This window comes from Takifugu rubripes, chromosome 15 (genome assembly GCF_901000725.2).
Source record: "Takifugu rubripes chromosome 15, fTakRub1.2, whole genome shotgun sequence".
NCBI lineage: Eukaryota > Metazoa > Chordata > Actinopteri > Tetraodontiformes > Tetraodontidae > Takifugu > Takifugu rubripes.
The window spans coordinates 4,511,179-4,525,643 of record NC_042299.1 but is presented as its reverse complement, the minus strand read 5'-3'; the positions used below and the strand labels follow the sequence as shown (position 1 = coordinate 4,525,643).

General features: G+C 45.2%; 1 protein-coding gene across 2 annotated transcripts in view; it reads right to left on the bottom strand.

The window, feature by feature from the left end:
* The window catches only part of camkk1a (calcium/calmodulin-dependent protein kinase kinase 1, alpha a), an 83,716-nt gene that overhangs the window by 8,276 nt on the left and 60,975 nt on the right, over window positions 1-14,465 (bottom strand). For both annotated transcript variants that reach the window (XM_029848786.1, XM_029848787.1), the window contains exons 7-14: window positions 12,620-12,656; window positions 11,044-11,065; window positions 4,173-4,261; window positions 2,800-2,999; window positions 2,204-2,257; window positions 1,918-1,991; window positions 1,033-1,120; window positions 826-954 (exon numbers count right to left, since the gene is read on the bottom strand). In XM_029848786.1, coding sequence (XP_029704646.1) covers window positions 826-954; window positions 1,033-1,120; window positions 1,918-1,991; window positions 2,204-2,257; window positions 2,800-2,999; window positions 4,173-4,261; window positions 11,044-11,065; window positions 12,620-12,656 — 693 coding nt within the window. The remainder of the gene's footprint in view (window positions 1-825; window positions 955-1,032; window positions 1,121-1,917; window positions 1,992-2,203; window positions 2,258-2,799; window positions 3,000-4,172; window positions 4,262-11,043; window positions 11,066-12,619; window positions 12,657-14,465) is intronic.

Genomic DNA, 14,465 nt, shown 5'->3' with positions numbered 1-14,465 from the left:
CCTGCTCAAGGTTTCTTCCTGTTCAAGAGGAGTTTTTCCTTGCCACTGTTGCTTGTTGGAGGTCAGGCCCTGGGATTCTGTAAAGCACCTAGAAATAATTTTGATTGTAACAGATGCTACATAAATAAAGATTGATTGATTGATTGATTGATTGATTGATTGATTGATTGATTGATTGATTGATTGATTGATTGTGATGATCAGTAGAATGTTTAAACCTGTGGATTAAATTCTATAAAAATAAGGAATTGTTTGAGGCCTGAGGAAGGCCTTTGAGGTAGTACAAAATTTATTATAGGGTATCATAAAATGGGCCATCAGATACCAGAACCTCCAGATGCAAGCAGAGATTGGAATGAGTCCAGATGCGTATTTCCTGATGACCTTTGTGTATAAATGTCTGTAAAGGTTCTCAGTCATCCAAGTCATGGTAATTCTGGTAGTTGAATCGTATCAACTGGAATTTTTGAGTTTCTTGAAGCGATTTTACTTCTCATCTAAGAGGTTTGATCAGCTCTGAAGTGTGTATAAATACTGAAAACAGCTTGTCCTTAATTTTTAATTGTATGTTGTGACATTGGTCCTTCCTGCAAGAATAAATGATTGTTTGCTTGGCTGGAATGCTCTCCTGGTTTTTGGATATTTATCCCTAACATGATTAGGAGCCAGAGCGGAAGCGCAAGAATCCTCTGGGAGTTCTGGAACAAAGGCCTCCACCCTACCCGATATAAATGCTCACATGATACAGCCTTCATATGAGGATGTTGATGCATCTTCACATATCCAGCACGGATGATGATGATGATGATGATCAGGGTTTCTTACCACTGCGGAGAGGCTTGGGACAAACTTGACTGAGTTCTGGATGTCCTCCTCTGTCACCTCCACCACTGTGCAGTGCTCCTGCTCAAGGGGCAATAGATCTGTGCCTCCCTGGGTCACCCATTGATCCATCTGAAAGCATAAAAAACAAATATCTCAGAGGCTGACTTATAGAGTTCAGTGTCTGGCCTGTGTCTGTTTTCATGGTACTTTGATCTCAGAGAGCATGATCCTGGTGTCTGGGTTTTTGTCCAGCATTCTTAGGATCAGAGTGCGCAGCTCTTCACTGATCGCTGGCCTGCACAGAAAAGCACAATATAATGAGCGAGTGGTCCTGGATCCTGGCTGTCATAGTCATCTCCAGTCATATAAAAGTGGGTTCAGAATCAGTCATTTTATGACATCACTGAGGCCAGCAGGAATAATAATAATTGAAAGCTTGGCCTTAATAACCCAGAAGTAGGGAACAAAACAATGAGAAAGAGACTCAGAACACTGAGGGAACCACAGAAACATAAAGGAATAATTTACAAATTATAGAACTGTGTATTAACTGATGTGTTTTAATTTGTCTGGGCGTAAACTACCAGAATATCAGCAGCCCAGAACTGACGAGGACACCTAAATACAAACTGTAGTGTTTATTGTTGCTGTTGTTGTTATTACTCGGCCATCAACATATGCAATGATATCAACAGTGAAAACATTAAACTATACCTGCAAGGACCTATTGTAGTCATTAATTGCTTCTCAGTGATTTTAATCCTATTATGTGATGTGCTATTTAGTTTATGGCGTTTGATGAAAATGCAACTGGCGTCTCTCATGCCCACAGTGAAGGGACAAATCTTCCTTCTCATTGTTTTTCACTCTGGTAGCCCTGTCCACATTCCCTTTGTTCTTTCAGAAGTCAAAAAGATACGAGAGGCCACACTATTCATGCCTCCACCCATTTTTCCAGCATCTGTTTTGCTTGCATAAAAGGTGACATTTGGTAATGCTAATATTTTCTGGAAAAAAATGAGTATGCATACAGCAGAAGTTCAGGCTGCAGGAGACAGTAACACAGGGGAGGGATACAGGAAATTGACTTACCTTTCTGGGAACTCCACAGGCTCTGTCCTTATCTTATTGTGCAAAGCCAATATGTTCTCATCAATAAATGGGCACTGAGGTGGGGAGGGAAGAGAAACAAAAGAAAGGCAATGAATTGTGCCAGAGTTTTCTTGTCAAGAAAACAAGAACAGTAATGGGCTTCAAGCATATATTCATTTATATAAATGAACTGGACGGCTGCCACATCAAGACAAGACAATAGTTTCCATCTGACAGGCCCATGTCAGCCTTCGCTGATTGTGTAGCAGAGAAAATGCACACTTGCCTTCCCGAAGACAAAACAGTAGAGGGTGACGCCCATGGCCCACAGGTCCAGAGCCTGGGAGAGTCAGAGCATTACTTCAGAGGGCGCAACACAGACTTTCAGCCCTATTATGCTGGAGCAAACGGTATGCTCAAGCTGTGAATGTTTCGCAGCAAATTTATTCTCATTTATGTATTTATGTTGCAAGATACAGAGCTATCTGAACGTGAGTTGAATATCAAACCTAAATCAGACAGAGAATGAGACCAATCAGACCAATCATTTGGTCCAAGCATTAGGGACCAGCAGCCTGAGGTACTTAAAAGCCTCTTCCACTGCTGCAATCAAAATATTCAATTCTGGCCCCGTTTTGATGGACAAACAAGGTCCTTCTTTCGCCAAAACCATCATGCATGCATTACGTTTAGTTGGGCAGTTCTGCTGGCAGAATTGTGCAAGAGAAATTTATAATGTGCACAGCATATTCAAAATCCTTTTAGGGTTATAAGCGTTCCTGTTTTAGATGTGTAACAGTGTTTTCCGCTCAACTAATTCATAATTTACAGACTGGCTGAGTTCTTGATCTCTTTATGTATGCTTTGGAGAAGCCAACTCACTTTTCCACTGAAGCTCTTCCGTGTGTCTGAGAGGGTCTCTGGAGCCATAAAAGCGGGAGTGCCAGCAGTGCTGGACAGTAAGGCATCATTGCCTTCAAACTGGTTGCTGACCCCAAAGTCTGCTATCTTCACATGGCCATCATCGTCCAGCAGCAGGTTTGAGGGTTTGATATCTCGGTGGATGATCTTCTGGTAGTGCACTGAGGAGGAAGAAGCAAACAGATTACTGGACTGTTGCATTAAGCCGTCATTTTTAACTGTAGATTTGTTTAACAGTTATTCTGGCATGAGCCCCGGACACTTCACTGGTTTGATAAGGGGTGCTTGTTGAGGCCTTTCAATTGCAATTAATTATCATTAACTCTAATATTACTGCAGTTAAACCACACATAATGAGAACAGTTTTAATGCCTTAAGCTGTAAGAGTAGATGCAAAATTAAATGTATGTGAAATGATAAGGTGGGGGGTGTGAGGTGATATCTGAAACAACAGCCCAGTTCTATTTTGTATATTAATATCAACTGTTTGAGTGCAAGTTCGAGAGCGCACATTTAAAAAGCTGGGTCGTTTTCCACAAATAACATGGGTTCAATTATAAATCATTGGATGCAGAAAAAAATGAAGAAATCATACTATTTCTCTGGAAATGCCTTTAAATGTTCCCATGCCACCAGTCGAGGCAATAAACAGGAGAGCAAAGAAATGACATAAATCCACTTGGGAAGCTAAGCGAAAAATCTACCTGCAAAAGTATTGAGTGCCATCAGCCAAGACTGAAAGTAGTTCAGTACTCACACTACTTATTTTACTGAGTTTGATTCCATGTTGTTGCTTTTAAACATTGTTGAGTGTGTTGTAACCTTTCATTATGTTAGCACTGCCCTCTATATAGACAATAGTGAATAACTGACAAAAAATACACTTCAAATCAGGTTTCCAAGTCACCAGTGATTGTTATTAAGAAGGTCAAGTTGAATGCCAGGCGGTTAAAAACAGCTTTTTAATCAGAGGAGGATGCATCATCTGCTGTGCTGAAGTGCTGTCGTACGGGAAGGCAGTTGCCTGACAAATCATCGTCTGCTTGTGTTGCTGCATCGCCTGTCCCTACAATTTTGAGAGACGGCCCTCAGAGATGTAGATGTAGGCCTAATGAGCAGGGAAATGGGCTGAATAAAACAAATGGAGACACTGTAGGAAGCCGCAGGCATGGAAACGACAACAGGACCGTTATTGGAGTGGGGAACATTACACCACACTGCGCTCTACTTTTACAATTTCAATCACAATGCCTGTAATAAAGAGAGAAAACAGGAAAGGGTCTCCTATCGCTTATCTAGGTGCTGATGTGTGAGTATGTATGTGAGACACTTACGATACTCTATCCCCAGAATTACGTCTCTGAGGTATACCCTCGCCTCCTCTTCAGAAAAAGGCTCGTCTGTGGGCACCTCCATCACTGGACTACAAACCAGGTCAGAAGTTAGGAGAAAAAATGCTCCAAGCAGCAGAAAGCCACATGTGATGTTTCACTGTTAGCACAGCACTGTTGATTTCAACCGTAAAGACATCCAAGCAGATAAGAACATCCAGATACGAACATCCTGATCAAACAGCATGCAACAGCAAAACTGTGGTAAAGGTCATCTTTGTCCAGTTGATCCAATAACCTCCCCCAGTTTGCTTACCATATACTGTATATATGATCAGCCTAATAAACTAATTAGATGACTCCAACTGGAACACATGATGAACTGGGCAATGAGGAATCACTAAACAAATTGACCAAATTAACCAAGAGTCACAGTGTTTTAGATCCACGTATCCCTTCTTCCCTTAGTGGTGAAGACTTCATGAGCTTCTTCACTGATAAAGTTCTAGCTATCAGAGAAAAAGCTAACCAGGCCATCCCAACAACTGGACCATCACCAGATGTGCTGACTGTGGGAACATACATACTTGCATACTTTTAAGATCAGACTTAAAACCTACCTCTTTGAAAAAGCTTATTGTGACTAATTCTGTAGTTCCAGTTATTATCGTAGACAGTCAAATTATCATACTTAGGGGGTCGTCTAATCATTAGGTTAACATCTTAGCTATGCTGCTATAGGCCAAGGCTGACGGGATCCAGAAACATGAGGAGTAACCACGGTAGTTTTCGATGTCAACTGGACTGGGTTTCTTCTCTTGAAGACGTTTCGCCTTATATCCAGAAGGCTTCTTCAGTTCTTCATGAACTGAAGAAGCCTTCTGGATACAATGACCTGGATGATGACACAGACATCATTAGTAACTTTAAGAAGTGCCGTTTCTGTGCTGTGATGAGCTCTAAAGGATGACTGAAACATCTCAAACAGGCTGTTCCTCTGCAGGTGTTCCAGTAACTGAGTCACCACCACCTTCTCTAGAACTTTAGAGATAAAAGGAAGTTAGGATATTCGCCTATAGTTTGCTAAGATATCAGGATCCAGTGATGGTTTTTTAAGCAACGGCTTAATCACTGCCATCTTGTAGGGTACATAACCTGACACTAAAGAACCATTGATCTGGTCCAGGATAGAACTGCCGATCAATGGTAAAACATCCTTCAACAGGTGTGTTGGGATGGGATCTAAAAGACACGTGGTGGTCTTGGATTTCTGAATTAGCGATGACGTCTCATAAAAATATATAGGGGTGAAGGAGTTTAAAGGCTCGTTGGAGAACCTGTATGTTCCCACAGTCAGCACATCTAGTGATGGTCCAGTTGTTGGGATGGCCTGGTTAGCTTTCTCTCTGATAGCTAGAACTTTATCAGTGAAGAAGCTCATGAAGTCTTCACCACTAAGGGAAGAAGGGATACGTGGATCTAAAACACTGTGACTCATTTGGCCACAGTGCTGAAAAGAAACCTGGGGTTGCTCTTATTTTCCTCAATCAAAGAAGAAAAATAAGCTGTTCTATCCTTGCGAAGGGCCTTTTTGTAAACTAATAGACAGTCTTTCCAGGCTACATGATAGCTGTCTATTTTACAAAAATGCCACTTCCTTTCCAGTCTTCACACTTTCTGCTTGAGGGTCCTGATATGTGAATTATACCCGGGGGCACACCTCCTCTGATTTACTATTTTCTTTTTCAAGGGGGCAACAGAATCAAGCGTGATTCTCAGTGAGGTTGCTGCACCTTCCGCAATAGAGTCAACCTCAGCAGGGCTAAGATTATAATGATTTATCCCTGGGGAAACACACGGTGGTCCTGGGATTAGCACAGGGATCACTTCCTTAAACTTAGCTACAGCATTATCTGAAAGACATCTGCTAGAGTAAGACTTTGTTCTGAGCATAGAAGAATCCTTAATCATAAATGTGAAAGTGATCAAAGAATGGTCTGACAGGAGTGGGTTCTGAGGGAGCACTGACACATGTTCTACCTCAACACCATAAGTCAGAACTAGATCTAGGGTGTGGTTGAAGTTAAGAGTTGGCTGGTTTATCTGCTGGAGGAAACCAACTGACTCAAGTAATGCAATGAAGCCATTTCTAAAGCTGTCATTTACAACGTCTACATGGACATTAAAGTCTCCAATGATAATGACTTTGTCCGTTCTAAGGACCAAGTCAGATAAGAAATCAGAGAACTCAGACAGGAACTCTGAATGTGGCCCAGCAGGGGGCCGATATACAACTACAAACAGAAGTGGCTTTTCTGCCTTCCAGTTCAGATGGGTGATGCCAAGAGTCAGGCTTTCAAATAAACTGGAGCCATATTTTGGTCTAGGATTAATTAATAACTTGGAGTGATAGATTGCTGCCACTCCCCCTCCTCGACCAGTAACACGTGGAATATGATAATTAAGATGGGTAGGAGGAGTAGATTCATTTGAGCTAACATACTCCTCCTCCTGAAGCCAGGTCTCAGTAAGACAAAATAAATCAATGTGATGATCCGCTATCAGGTCGTGTACTAACAAGGATTTACACAAAAGAGATCTAATATTTAACAGTCCACACTTAATTGTGATATTAAGTTTCTCCAACTTGTGCTTTAGTATTAATTTTAATAAGATTATGGTGATTGACCGCTCCTCTCCTCTGTGCTTGGTGAACTTTTAACCGTGGAACAGAGACTACCTCTATAGTGTTAAATATATTATTGTTGGTGGATGAGGGTTCTATGGAAGCAGCAGAGAGGTGTGTAAGACTACAAGTCTGCATCCTGCTCTGGACCCTGGATTGTCAGGTCACTTTGGGTCTAATAAAATTAGCCAAATTACTAGAAATGAGAGAGGCACCATCCCGTGTGGGATGGACACGTCTCTCCTAATCAGACCAGGTTTCCCCAAAACATGCTCCAATTGTCTATAAAGGCCACCTGGTTTTCGGGGCACCACCGTGACAGCCAGCGACGAAGCGACGACATGCGGCTAAACATCTCATCGCTGGCCAGATTGGGGAGGGGACCAGAGAATCCTACAGAGTCTGACATCGTTTTTGCGTAGTTGCACACCGACTCCAAGTTAATTTTGGTGACCTCCGACTGACCTCCGGGTGTCGTTGGCACCGACGTGAATAATAACTTTTACGTTTACGTCTCGCCAGCAGCTGTAAATTTGCTTCTATGTCGCCCGCTCTGGCCCCCGGAATGCACTTGACTATGGTCGCTGGAGTCGGCTTCATGTAGCGCAAAACAGAGTTGCCAATTACCAGGGTCGGTTTCTCAGCGGGTGTGTCGCCTAGTGGGGAAAAACGGTTAGCCACGGGAAGCGGGTGGTGGTGCACCGTGGGCCTTTGTTTTGGGCTACGCTTCCTGCGAACCGTCACCCAGCCGCCCTGGCTAGCCGGCTGAAGCTATGCTAGGCGGCTCAGCAGTAGCTAGCTCCTCCTGGCTACCTGACACAACTCCAGCTAACTCCAAGCTGCGGTAAGTCGCTAAGCTCGCTAAGTCTCGCCTCCATAGCCGTATATAAACTACACTTTCTGCACCTATTCCCTTCACTGAGGGAGGCAGAGGAGTAACTAAACATTTCACACGCTGAACAGACACCGGGTGAAACAGAGGGTGAGGGCATGCTAACGCTAATAATCGGTGAAGCCCTGTATTTGTTTAATATGGGTTGTTTCTCACTGTTGTTATCAGGTGACTAGAATGTCAAATTTTAAGTAAAGTGAATACAACACACCAAGTGTTCAATATTAAGTGAATAAAACACCTCGTGCACAATGCAACCAACGAACGATTGAGAAGACAGGAAGTGACACAATACGTTACCAGCTAGTATTCATTTGAGTTCATGTCCACACGCAACACTTCTTCAGGAACGATTGGAGCAATTCGCAGAATGGTAGCAAAAGCAATCACAGACCAGACACATTTCTATTAATGCAACAACCCCTTCAGGGGGACCCTCAGCCGCTCCCAAGCCAGGCGAGAGATGTAATCCCTCCACCTAGTCCTGGGCCGGCCACGAGGCCTCCTCCCGGTGGGACATGTCCGTAACACCTCTAAAGGGAGGCGTCTGGAAGGCGTCCGAGCTTCTCACCCTCTCTCACCCATCTCTAAGGTTGAGCCCGGCCACGCTGTGGAGGAAACTCATTTCAGCCGCTTGTATCTGCGATCTCGTTCTTTCGGTCATCACCCAATGTTGATGGCCATAGGTGAGGATTGGGACATAGATTGACCAGTAAATCGAGAGCTTTGCCTTCCGGCTCAGCTCCTTCTTCACCATGAGAGATTGGTTAAGCGACACTGCTGACGCCGCTCCGATCCGCCTGTCGATCTCCCGTTCCATCCTACAATCACTCGTGAACAAGATCCCGAGATACTTGAACTCCTCCACCCGAGGCAGGACCTCCTCCCCGACCCGGAGAAGGCACTCTACCTTTTTCCGAGCGAGGACCATGGACTCTGACTTGGAGCTGCTGATCCGCATTCCTGCCGCTTCACACTCAGTCGCGAACCGCCCCAGCATGTATTGGAGGTCCCTGCTCGATGATGCCAGAAGAACGATTTAATCTGCAAAAAGCACCGACGAGATCATCCGCCCACCGAACTCGACACCCTCCACTCCCCAGCTGCGCCTAGAAATTCTGTCCATAAAAGTTATGAACAGAACTGCTGACAAAGGGCAGCCCTGGCGGAGTCCAACCCTCACTGGGAACGAGTCCGACTTACAACCGGCTATCCGGACCAAGCTCCTGTTTCTTCGGTACAGGGACTGGACAGCCCTTATCAAGGGACCATCCAACCCATACTCTCGAAACCCCCCCACAGGATGCTCCTGGGGACCCGGTCATAGGCCTTTTCCAAGTCCACAAAGCACATCTGGACTGGCTGGGAAAACTCCCAACTCTCCTCAATCACCCCAGCAAGGGTAAAGAGCTGATCCGTAGTTCCACGACCGGGCGAAACCCGCATTGTTCCTCCTCGATCAGAGGTTCGACTATCGATCTAATCTTCCTTTCCAGCACCCTGGCATAGACTTTCCCAGGGAGGGTGAAGAGTGTGATCCCACTGTAGTTGGAACACACCCTCTGGTCCCCACTGTTGAAAATAGGGACCACCACCCCAGTCTGCCAGTCCAAGGGCACTGCCCCTCGATGTCCACGCAATGTTGCAGAGGCATGTCAACCAGGACAGCCCAACAAAATCCAGAGCCTTAAGATACCCTGGGCGGATGTCATCTGCTCCCGGAGCTCCGCCGCCAGGCAGCTGTTTCACTACCTCGGATGGTCCACCTCCTGGTCTCCCAACTCTGTTCCTCCTTGTGGATACATGTTGGTAGGATTGAGGAGCTCCTGGATGTATTTCTTCCACCGCCGTATAATTGCCCCAGGAGTCGTCAGCTGCTCCCCACGCACACCTCACCGTCAGCAGCTCCCCACGCTCACACGGTGTGAGCAAGTTGCCGCCTGCTGCCCCTAAGGCGCCGGACAGTTTACCAGAATCTTCTCGGTGCCGACCGAAAGTCTTCCTCCATAGCCTCACCGAACTCCTCCCATGCCCGAGTTTTTGCCTCCGCGACCGTCTTGGCCACAGCCCGATTAGCCAACCTGTATCAGTCAGCTGCTTCCAGATACCCACAGACCAGCCATGACATGTAGGCCTCTTTCTTCAGCCTGACGGTTCGACCGCCACCAGAGGCCTTGCAGCCGCAACTCGCAACAGTTGCCTCGACAAGTGGCGGAGTGGAACATGGCCTATTCAGACTCAGTGTCCCCTACTGCTACCGGAACGCGATCAAAGCTCTGTCGGAGGTGGGAGTTGGCCACCCTGACGGATTCCTCCAGTAAAGCGTTCCCAACAGACCCTCACTGAGCGTTTGGGCCTGCCAGGTCTGCGCTTTAACCTGTCATTACCCACGTGAGCGTTGAAGTCTCCCAGCAGAACGATGGAGTCCCCTGTCGGGACACTGTCCAGCGTCCATCCTAGGTCCTCCAAAAAGGGGGGTACTCTGAACTCTTGTTCGGTGCATAAGCACAAACAACCATCAGAACCCATTCTCCGACCCGAAGGCGCAGGAAAGCGACCCTTTCGCTCGACCGAGAGAACCCCAACGTCAAACTGGAGAGTCTAGAGGCAAGCAAAAAGCCCACCCCAGCTCTTCGTCTCTCACCCTGAGCCACTCCAGCATAGAAGAGTGTCCAACCCCCTTCAAGGACTTGGGTTCCTGAGCCGACGCTATGTGTGGAGGTGAGGCCAACCATATCTAGTCGGTAGCGCTCAACCTCCCCCACAAGCTCCAGCTCTTTCCCCACCAGAGAGGTGATGTTCCATGTTCCGAAAGCTCATTTCCATAACCGAGGATCGGACCGCCAAGGCCCCCGCCTTGGACTGCCGCCCAGTCCACAATGCACCAGACCCTTCATGCTCCTCCTGCGGCTGGGGGGTCCACTGGGGACGGGAGTGCCCATATAGCCGGCTCGGGCTGGGCCCGGCCGGGCCCCATGGACGTAGGCCTGGCCACCAGGCGCTCGCGATCCTGGGTGGGGCCCCGGTAACCCTCCGGGCCGGGTACACAGCAGAAATGGTTGTTAAACATATTTGTATACACACATAAGATGCTCAACAGTATCTAATGAAAAGGTTTAGAAACAGGAGATAAAAATCTGTACATATGCAGAGGAGAATAACAGGAACTGTGGAAGGCTAAGAACACTATACATCCTTTTGATGTATGTGATGGGACAGGCTCCTGCCACTGAAGGGTAGAGGAGCAAAGGGATGAGTATTAAATTATTTAGGAAAAGGATGCTTTTTCTACTCACCCCTTACGCATTAGCTCAAACACTGCAGAAAAAAAAGGAGAAAAGGAGGTTGTCTGTGAACCCTGAGGTGGTGTGGAAAGAACAATGCACAGACTTGAATTATTAAATCTTGTGTGAGCGGGGTCAATGGCAGGCACTTGGTGCCAACTGTTAGGAGCACAAAAATGAGAGAAAGTCCAGAACAGAATGTACCGTATTTTCACGACTATAAGCCGGTGCGCCTTTTGTATGGATTAAGGTAATATTGGTTAATCGCGGCTACCGTAGTCAGTAGGCGTGGCCGAAGTAACAGGCAGTAAGAGCGATAAATAGGAATTCAGTCCCAAACCATTTCTGTCTGTAAAGACCCCAAAATGGCTCCTTGCAAGAGACACGCTTATGACGCAGAGTTCAAACTGAAGGCTATCAGTCACGCAGTTGAACATGGAAATAGAGCAGCGGCAAGAGAATTTAATGTGAACGAATCAATGGTGTGGAAGTGGAGGAAGCAACAAGACGACCTGCGCCAGGTAAAGAAGACTCAACGGAGCTTCCGAGGAAACAAAGCAAGAAGTGGATTAACAAAGGTACTCCAGCCGCTAGATATTGGTGTCAACAGGGCATTCGAAGCTAGACTGCGAACTGCGTGGGAGCGGTGGATGACAGAAGGCGAACACACATTCACCAAGACGGGGAGACAGTGCCGAGCAGCATACGCTGCTATCTGCCAGTGGATCGTAAACGCCTGGGCTGATATATCAGTCTCGACCGTGGTCCGAGCTTTCAGGAAGGCAGGGATTGTCACTGAAATGCCAGACAACACCAGCGACACTGACCCTGATGACGACTTTGACGAGACGGAGCCGGCCATGTTGGACGCCGTATTCGCACAACTGTTCAATTCGGACACCGAAGAAGAGGAATTCGAGGGATTCCTGGATGAGGAATGAACTGATAAAGTGAGCTTTACGTGTTTCTTTTGTGTGTTTACAACTTAACAAGGCTGGTCATACTGTGAATATGGACATTACCGTTTGAACAACGTTGTTATATTGCTATTGTTATATTGCTATTGCTATTGCTATTGCTTTGCACTACTTCGAGAGTTCGAGTTACCGTATATTGTGTTTGCACTAACGTTTGATTTACCGCAACGGTACTACATGATAAAAATGTTGCACTAAATCGAAGATTTATTAAACTCCACTATCCACTTGTGATAAAAATGTTGCACTGCCTGTTATAACTCGCTGTTATTAAACGAACTGTGTTACGCGAAAACACTACGTCACTCGGGAAAAATAATAAAACAGCTGTTTATTCATATTGGGAGTGAATGGAGTTGTGAGAACGCCGGTTTGTACTCTATTAATAAAGTTTGACTGACTTATCTGACTGTTTTATTGACATTCCTTTTAGCGCAGCTCGATCTAGTGAATGCGTCATGAAACCACAGGCACTACGCAGTTTCTATGCTATGCGCCTTAAAACACGGTGCGCCCTGTTATGAAAATAGTTCTAAAATATGTTGTTAATTGAAGGTGCACCCTATAATACGGTGCGCCTTATGGTTGTGAAAATACAGTAGTCTGCATACCCAGGTGAAGGTTGTCTTCTGCTGGATCATCCAGGACCTGTAACAGTTGCACAGTTAGGAAAGAAACATACAGTAAAGATGCAGAACTCAGCTTTTTCTTTCACAGGAAAAATTTACACAGAAAGTAAAATAATCCCTTTTCTTCACAGCTGGGGCAGCTTCACAGCCTTTTAAATCTGACTAAATTAAATTCAGACTAAATTAAGAAAAATGTTTATATTTATAACCTGTAACACTAACCATTTCATTCTGATTAAAAAGACTCTAAATCCCTCAAAAATCTATGCCAAAACATCTCAAACTGGCAAAGTATCATTTTCCACAAAGAACAGTTTAATTTGGATTTATTATCTGAAGCCATAAAAGCTGTGGCAGGTGGGAACAGTTACAGCAGGCCAGGAGGCCGCAGATGACAGTATAGAGGCACTTTTACCTTGGGAATCACCTGCTTCATTTTTAGACTCTAGGATGACAAGATGATGCATCCATCACCGTTATTTATGCCTTACTGCTTATGTGTTACGGTGAAGATTTGAAATTCAAAACATAATAGGAAGAGGTAAATGAAAATTCTCTTTCAGAGCCCTGGGGTTTATTTTGTATTTGTGGTTGAGGCTGTGTTAGTTGCTGCCACAGTATGACGCCGTACTGTGGTCACATTTCAACCAACATGTGCTGTGTCTAATAAGAATTTAAACAAAGAAAAACAGTTTGTGCAATAATAAAGAAGGACTTTGTGCTTCAGGGCTTCAACTGTCAATCATCCATGAATGGACGCATTAAACTAATCCAACCATACCAAATGGCCTCTGCTTAGATCACACAAGACTGCTGACACTTTACAAACACTTAACATGAGGCCATCTGCAGCATCTGCAGTATCCTGTCCAATTTAATTACAATGTAACACCACCTAGTACAGCTAATACTTGAAACATAGTCAGGACAAAGAATTCAACCACAACAGGTTTAAAAATTAAAACAAAAGGTGAACATCAATGAGCTGTTGTTGCATGCTAAAGCAGGCCATTAGCCACCCAGTGGACTTTGTGAGTCACCGTTAGTGACTAATGTAGCGGTTGAGATGCATTAAAGGGGTGTCGCAGCTGATGAAGTGAACACAGGACTGATTTTACTTCCTCCTCTCAACCGCCGGTGTCAAGTGACGACGCATTAGAATTAATCTACGAACTCTGCATCTGTTTTAATGATTCAAAATGGCCAGAATGGTAGTTTCAGAATCACATGGACTGGACTCTTGGACTGTGATGTCAGAAGAATCTGTAAGGAGCTCATAATTAATGTAAATGTGACCCTGGCACAGCCAGACAGAAAGCAGCTTTTCCCACTGCAGAGGGGCAGCAGAAAGACCTGTGCTTCCCTACCATAGAAAAACTCTGTTTGGCTTTTACTTGAACAACAGTTTTATATCTCTGGCATGGTCTATACCCGTGCAAGCCAAACACATTTCTTACTCACTGACTCCCTGTGTTCCACTCCCAACCACGCCGGCGGTCCCCTCGCCATCTGGCTGAGGCTGAAAAACAGGACTGGATGGCGAGGGGTGGGAATCTTGAATGAAAATCATTCATCATTTCTCATAAGCATCACCCTCTACAGATAATTTAAACAAAAGAATGTTGGCTAAGACTCAGACTGTATTGTTCCACAAAGTTCTCCTGTCGTATCAGCCGCCTTTGTTCTGCTGTAGTTCTTCATAAGGTAAAGAACAGCATAAGTTGCATGCAGGATGCCTGAACATACATGTTGTCAACATTTTATTAGAAGCAATAGATACTTGATCATACTAGCTGATAGGCATAACCTAAATCTAATTCAGACAACA